Raw genomic sequence first — 7,078 nt, forward strand, 5'->3', positions numbered from 1 at the left:
GCCCCACGCAGCCCACAGTCGGGCTCCAAAGTGTCCTTGCCAGAACTGTGAGGGCTGCCAGGGAGAGGCGGGCAGGGAACTGAGTCTGGAGTGTTGTCGGCTATGGGGCACCTGGGCATCTGGAGGTACAAGGTGCGCCCCAATATTCAAATGATGTGCTGGACCCCCTGCAGCAGCTTGAGGAGCAGCCTCAGCAGTGGGGAGGTCGGGGGGGCGAAGCGGGGGTGGGAGGGGGGCACTCCTAGTGCCTGGGACGGGGCTGCCCAGCACTGCGGCTGGAGCTTGTAATCCAAGGTGAAAGCTGAGGGCCTCTGCCTCCCCTCCCCCTTGTCTACCTGCTTTGACCCAGCACCACCCAGGGACCCGCACCATTCCTGCAGCCCCCACTGGAGGCCCTCAGCGCCTGGCAGGGTTCTGCCCTGGCCAAAGAGTCCACAGAGCCCTGAGGACTCAGAGGACCCCCCTCAAACCCCTCTTCCCTGGAATGTGTCTCCAAAAAGAGGGGTCTGGAACAGCCATGGCCCGAAGCACTGTCTCTGGAAAGCACCTCAGCCCCAAAGCGTCCTGCGAAGATGTCTGCCTCTCCACCTAGACATGGCTACTTCTTGGTGGGAAGTTGGGGGGGGTCCAAGGCCCTGCAAACCACAGCGGGGTGGGAGCTCAGCCCAGCTGCTGGAGTAGTGGCCCTGCTGCTGAAACCGTGGTGGGGGAGGGGGGGAGGACTGATGGCCCCAGGTCCTGGTCAGGGCCCTTGAATGGCCAGACTTAGCACCATGGACCTATCTGATCTATGGGTTCGCATCCCAGCACCTGGGGGCAGCCAGGGACCACCTGCCCTTGGAAGGTCCCCTGAAGCTGCCCTAGGACTGGGGCTGGGAGGGGCTGGCATCCAGTTCTGCGAGGGTGGGTTCCCTCCCTATGCCCCCCAGGGGTCTCTCGGTCCGCTTGGGGAGGGGCCGTGTCTCACAATGGCTGAGTCCAGATCTCAGTAGAGGGAGGGTCAGGGGCACTTTCCAGCCAGGTGAGGCGGTGTGGCTGCGGCGGAAGCAGTTCTGGGAACAGAGGATGGCTTCTAGGCCCTTATCGGAGGCTGAGCAGACACTGGATTCCGACCCCAGGGGGAGGAGTTGTGGTTTTCCGGAGCAGCTGGAGAGCCCCTCTGGTTGGAGGGGGGGGGTTCCCGTGGGGAACAGCGAGGGGTCTGGAGCTGGCGTGGGCAGAGTCTCATCTTGGGGTCCCTCTTGGGCTTGGTGACCCAGGTGGGCACATATCTGCCCTCATTCCAGGAAGCTGGGCTGAGTGGGGGGGGAGCCCCTCACAGCACCAGCACCCTCCGTTCCCCACGCACCGGCACCCTCCGTACCCCGCACATGGGCACCCTTGAGTCCCCTGCGCCTCCTGCCGCCCTGGGGGGGTCTCCCTCCCCCCAGCCCGGACCTGCTCAGGCCTCCCCTACCAAAGTGCCTGGTGGCAGCCTGTGCACACCGGGCCTGGGTACCCCAGCGGAGCCTCCAGCCTTGGCCCCTAAGCGAGCCCCTCCCTGCTCTGTGGGATCCCAGCTGGGGAGGGAGGTGAGTCCAGCAAGGAGAGGGGAGTGAGCAGACGCAGCGGGGGTGACCAGGGTCCGGGCAGGCCTGGCGGGGCAGAGGCCTGCTGACGGGCGGCCAGCGTGGAGGGCGGTGGCAGCTCCGGTGGCAGCGGCTTCCCGGGGCCCTTCTGGAGCGCTGAGCTCCCTGGGCAGAACCCCCTCCCGGCCCCCACGGGCCTGGCCTCACTCTCCCAGCCCCTCCACTGGGCTGGGCGGGTCCCACCGTCCCCGTCCCCGCCCCCCGCGGGGCAGGAATCCCCCGCCCGCCCGCTCGCCTCACCCCGCTGCCCCCGCAATGACGTTCCGGGAGCTTGTCCCACGCAAGCCACCCGCGAGGACTTTCCACGCTGCGTCAGCAGAACGCTCTCTGACACCTGACTCACAGTCTCAGCAGGGGGCTGGGCCAGGGCTGGGGACCCCTTTCCCATACGTGGGAGTGGGGCAGTCAAGGGACCCAGAGGCGGGGGAGAGGGGTCGGCAGGACAGGAGATCTGGCCTGGGGACGGAGGGGCCAAGGGGTGTGGCAGGCAGGTCCTGGAACACCTGGCTGTCTCCCCTGAGGTCGCTCACTTGGCCCCAGGGGCTGCCCAGAGCCAGGAGAAGGGACTGAGGGAGGGGTCCTTCCCCTGTGGGTGGTCCCAGAGCCCCCCGCCTCCTTCCAGGGGTGGAAGTGGGCAGTGCCCCACGCGGTGGGGGATGGAGGGCGACGCAGAGCCCTCTCTCCTCCACCTGCCTGCTGTGAGCTGGGCCCACCTGCCCACTGGGACTGGGTTGGGGTCAAGGGGCTCTCCTGGGCAGTGTGCAGGTGGGAGGGGAGGGCATGGTAGGTGGGGGAGGTGCTGTGCTGGAACACTGGGGCCACAGACAGACAGGTGGCCAGGTGTGCTGGCACCTGGAGAGTGCCGCTGCTGAGACCAGCCTCCACTGGCCCGCCTGCCACGCCCTGGATGCCACAGAGTCCTTATCAGACCCCCCAGGCGTCAGCCCTGTCAGGAGGCTGAAAAACTACTGCTAGCCTCTGCTGGGCAGGACCCCAGGACCGTGCCCCGAGGGAGAGGGTCCCGTGAGGTGATGGAGGCCAGTAGGAGGGCTTGGAGAGAGGGCGGGAGCCATGCCAAACGAACCAGGCCATTCTGAGGCTGTCCACATCCGCCAGGAAGTGTTGGGTATAGAAACTGACCTTGCCCCGGATTGGGGACCCCAGTGACGCAAGGGCCTGTGCCCCACAGGGGCCAGCAGGATGTGCAGCCAGCCCGGAACCAGAAGCCGGTGCAGCGGTGGCCCAGAGACCAGACACACACCAAGGACCCCAGTGTCCCAACAAGTGCCAGGCAGGCCACTGGAGGACAAGGGTCGGACAGGGCAGCCCAGCGGCACAGAGGGCAGGTGTGCAGCACAGCAGGCCTCCCCGTGGTCTCGGCTGAGGGCTTGTGTCTAGGACTGGAATGGCCCTAGCTTCTACCCCACCCCCTCTCCCACCTAGGCTGGGAGGGGGCTGTGAGCACTGGCGGGGGAGACCCCGGAGCCTGTCCCCTCCCCACTCCCAGCACACGACCACTCAGACCACCGGACAAGCGTTTATTGAGTGCCGCCTGCAGCCGGGGCCTGTGGTCCCACAGCCTCCTGTCCTGGGAGCCAAGGACCCATGGGCCCCACCCCAGCGGGGCCGGCAAGACAGACAGCCACGGTGCACCTCTGTCCCCCCGGGGTCCAGCCACAGCTGCCGCCTCTTCTGCGTGATCCAGGGCATGACCCGGGGCACGGGTCACTGTCACCACCCCCCACCTGTTTCCGCCATTGAGGGGAGCAGGGCCGGGCCCAGAGCTGGGGCCCCACGGCAGGGCCCTGAGCCCTTGCCCCTGCGGGCCAGCCTGGGCCAGCTCCGGGAGGGTCTGGCACGGGCCCTCTGGGCCTCACACCCACAGGTTCTCCAGGCGGCCCTTGTTCTCCGACAGCGGCTCGCCCCACTCCTCCTCAGGGTACTGGCAGCTGTAGGCGTCCTCAGGCGGGGGTGGCGGGACCTCTAGGAGCAGCTGTGTCTCTGCAGAGGGGCTGCGGTTAGCAGGCAGGCAGGGGCACCCCTCCCCGTCCCCAGGGCACAACTGACCTGGGGGCCGCGCTCTCTGCCTCCTCAACTGCCAGATGTGCAGGCTGAGCTGGGTCACGGTCAGGGCCAGGATGCAGGCGGCCAGGCCGAGGAGGACGGTGGTCAGCAGGCCGTGCGGCTCCATGGGCGACAGCCCTGGGCTGCACACGGCATTGTGCGTCTTGTTCCCGGGGAACACGGTGGGAAACCCAAGCTTGGAGCAGCTGGGACGCACGGACACAGAGCTCTCGGTCAGCCCTCGGCCACCTGAGCAGCCCCTCAGCAAGGCTGCTGCCCTCCGAGCCGTCTGGGGGTCACTGCGCCAGAAGGGACAGCAGAGGCCCCACCCTCGAGCCCGCCTGGACCACCCGGCCACCGGAAGTCCCCACCAGGACTCACTCTGCCCAAGGTTTGCAGCGGCCCTCGCGGCCCCCAGAGAAGGTCCCCGCAGCACAGTCGATGCACTCAAAGCCGAAGTTGAACTTCCCTGGAGACAGACGGACAGACAGACACAGGCTGCGAGGGCGGCTGGTGTGGCCGAGGTGAGACCCACCTGCTGTCCGGGTCCACAGCACAGGGATCCCCACCTCATCTGTTTGACAGGGGCCCCTGGTGGCCACAGGACCGGGACCTGGGATAAATCAGGTCCTCCGTGTGCCCCTTTCCAGGGCAGGCCATGACTCTGGGCTGAGTGGAGGGTCCCTGAGGGGATATGGGGGAGGGGAGGGACCTGCCTGCAGAGGCTGGAGGGTATGTGGTGGGAGGAAGAGGTGGAAGCGAGGCCAGGCAAGAGCCAGGCTGGGCCTTCGCTTGCTCCGGAGGCCGTAGGGCGGGAGACCGGGGAGGGTCCCGGAGAGAGGGGTGAGGCTCTACCCCAGTTGCCTCTAGGCCCGGCGCCGCCAACCTCACACAGCCCCCCCTCCGCCCTCACTCCCCCGGCCCACATGTGCTCAGCCAGGCCCCCCCCAACATCGGGTCAGGGTGAGTGCAGGACCTGGGCGTAGTCAGAGCCAGGGCCTAAGGGCCAGACAGCCTCTGGATACCCCCACTGTTCCTCACAACCAGCGCTTAGGGGCATCGTCTCTGGATGGAAAAGCTCAGGTCAAGAGAGAGAAGGAAGGGCTCCCAGAGCCACACCAACAGGAGGCACTGTGGCCCCAATGTGGGCTGAGATGCTGAAGCCAGAGAGCGCCTCCCTACCCCGCCAGGGCGCTGCAAGACCCCCAGCGCTGGCGCCCACCTGCCCGGAGGACGTGTCCGTACCCCCGACTTGCGAGCTTCCTTGCACACCTGGCCTGCCCGGGCCACCCCCACCTGCCACTTACCTACAGGCCTCGCCCCCTGGCCAGGCGGACAGGAGTAGTACTTGCAGCTCTTACACTGGGGGTCTCCACAGTGGAACTCAGGCTGGATACACTGGCAGTCCAGCTCAGGACAGACCCCCTCAGCTGGGCAGGGGACAAGCAGCCCTCTCAGCAGCTGGGCCGAGCCGCCCTCCCCAGGGCGCCCCCCTCCTGGGTCTCCAGGGAAATGGGGGTGGCGGGGCAGCCCCAGCGGGCAGCACACCTGCCTGGAAGCCAGGACCCTGGCTCGGCCCAGCTGTGTCCCTCCCTCCTGTGCACCCAGCTCCTCCACCCACGAGGCCTGGCTGCATCCCCCAACTGTCCCAAGCTGCTCCCACCCAGGGTGGCCATGACTCGGCATGTGACCCTGAGCCGTTCCTGCCGATAAGGGGGTCGCCTGGGAGACCTACTCCCTCTCCCCTGTCCGGGTCCTGCACTGCCCTCAGCTGCCAGGACTCTTGAGGCAGCCTGCCCGTCCCTCCCTGACCGCCGTCCATGGCTCCGCCGCACTGAGACCTGGCCTCTCAGAGCCCCCTGCCCACTCCCCAGGTCCTGGGAGGGGGACACTCTGGGCGTTTTCCCTGCAATATCTGTCCCCAAACTCACCCATTCCTCCTGCCCCTCACCCATAGATGCAGGTCTGAGGCAGGGAGCTGGGAGAAAGAGGGGTGCAACCCCAAACTGGGCAGGAAGTGGCCTGAGTGATGACCAAGGGCTCTCTTCCCACTCGGAAGGCACGGGGACGGCCCTCCTCCACCTTGGGACGCCAGACCTGCCTTGCGGCTCCTACACCCCTTGCCCCCGCCCCACCCCCACCCCCCACCCCCCAGGCCACTGGCCCGGTCTGGGCCGCTTCCGCCTCCCCGGATTGCGCTGGGATCAGGGCTCTGGACTCGGAAAACTCGCCCTGAGCACGGGGCGACGGGGCGCCGCGCTCTGCCCTCCGCGCAGGGGTTCCCAGCTCGCCTTACCTGGGGTGCACGAGCGGCAGCAGCGCGCGCTGGTCCCCGTCCCATACAGATGGCGGCCGGGGCCGCAGCTCAGACCCCCGGGGGGGTGCTGGGCCAGGCCCAGCGCGCAGAGCAGCGCGACGCCGCACAGGGCCGCGCGCGCGACCCTCGCCCCCATGGCACCCGCGGCACCCAGGGCCGCGCGCGCGGCTCCGCGGTTTTAGGAGGCCGGCCCCTCCCGGACACGCCCAGACCCCGCCCCGCAGGCCGCCCCGCCTCGGCCACTCCCCAAGGGGGCCCGAGGAATTGTTCCCATGGGGGACCCCCAAGACTCTGCGACTCAAAATCCAGGGCCTGGGCAGCGGTTTGGGGCAGTGAGACTGCTCTGGAGATTCCAGCGGCGGGCACGTGTCATCACACGTCTGTCCAAATCCAGGGACGCACCGCACGGAGGGACCCTGGTGTCAACTAGGGACTCTGGGTGACATGACCTGTCAGTGCAGGTTCGTCGTGTGTAACAAATGCACACTCTTCGGGGATATTTATGGGGGGCAGGCTTCCCCTCACTGTTGCCCTGAACCTAAAACTGCTATAAAAGATAAATTCTTTTTTTAAAAAATTCAAGGGATGGGAATTCCCTGGTGGTCCAGTAGTTGGGACTCGGCGCTTTCACTGCCATGGGCCCGGGTTCAATCCCTGGTCAGGGAACTAAGATCTGGCATGCCCAGAGGGACCCCAAGGGAGAAGAGAAGGTCCCATCACAGCCTGCAGAGCCCCTGACCACGGAGGAGGGGGCATGCGGGAGACCCACGTGGGAGGGGTGGCCTTGGGGGATTCCTAAGTGATCATGCCTTTGGCCCAGGCATTCTTATCCGGAAACTAAATATGACCCAAATGTGTGTGCCTTGCCGGGGGAAACACCGCACGTATCCGCAGCCACATCGTGGGGGGGGTGGGGGGGAGGGGATCAGAAATGTTTTCTATGTAAAACTTGTGGCTGCCGGGCCTGAAGGAACTGGAGTGTGTGTGGGCACCGGATGCGGGGTGGCAGACGGTGCCCTGAGTCATTGGGGGTGGGGTGCACCCCCAACAAGGGTGAACTCAGCAGGGA

General features: G+C 67.0%; 1 protein-coding gene across 1 annotated transcript; it reads right to left on the reverse strand.

Moving 5' to 3' along the window:
* Positions 1-3,409: 3,409 nt before the first annotated feature.
* On the reverse strand, positions 3,410-6,157 carry TNFRSF18 (TNF receptor superfamily member 18). Its single transcript, XM_060079154.1, has 5 exons — positions 5,989-6,157; positions 5,000-5,122; positions 4,074-4,161; positions 3,696-3,898; positions 3,410-3,629 (listed from the first exon to the last, which is right to left on the reverse strand). The coding sequence occupies exons 1-5, from the start codon at positions 6,143-6,145 to the stop codon at positions 3,502-3,504; spliced, it is 699 nt and encodes a 232-aa protein (XP_059935137.1). The 5' UTR covers positions 6,146-6,157; the 3' UTR covers positions 3,410-3,501.
* Positions 6,158-7,078: the final 921 nt, after the last annotated feature.

This window comes from Mesoplodon densirostris, chromosome 2 (genome assembly GCF_025265405.1).
Source record: "Mesoplodon densirostris isolate mMesDen1 chromosome 2, mMesDen1 primary haplotype, whole genome shotgun sequence".
Classification (NCBI taxonomy): domain Eukaryota; kingdom Metazoa; phylum Chordata; class Mammalia; order Artiodactyla; family Ziphiidae; genus Mesoplodon; species Mesoplodon densirostris.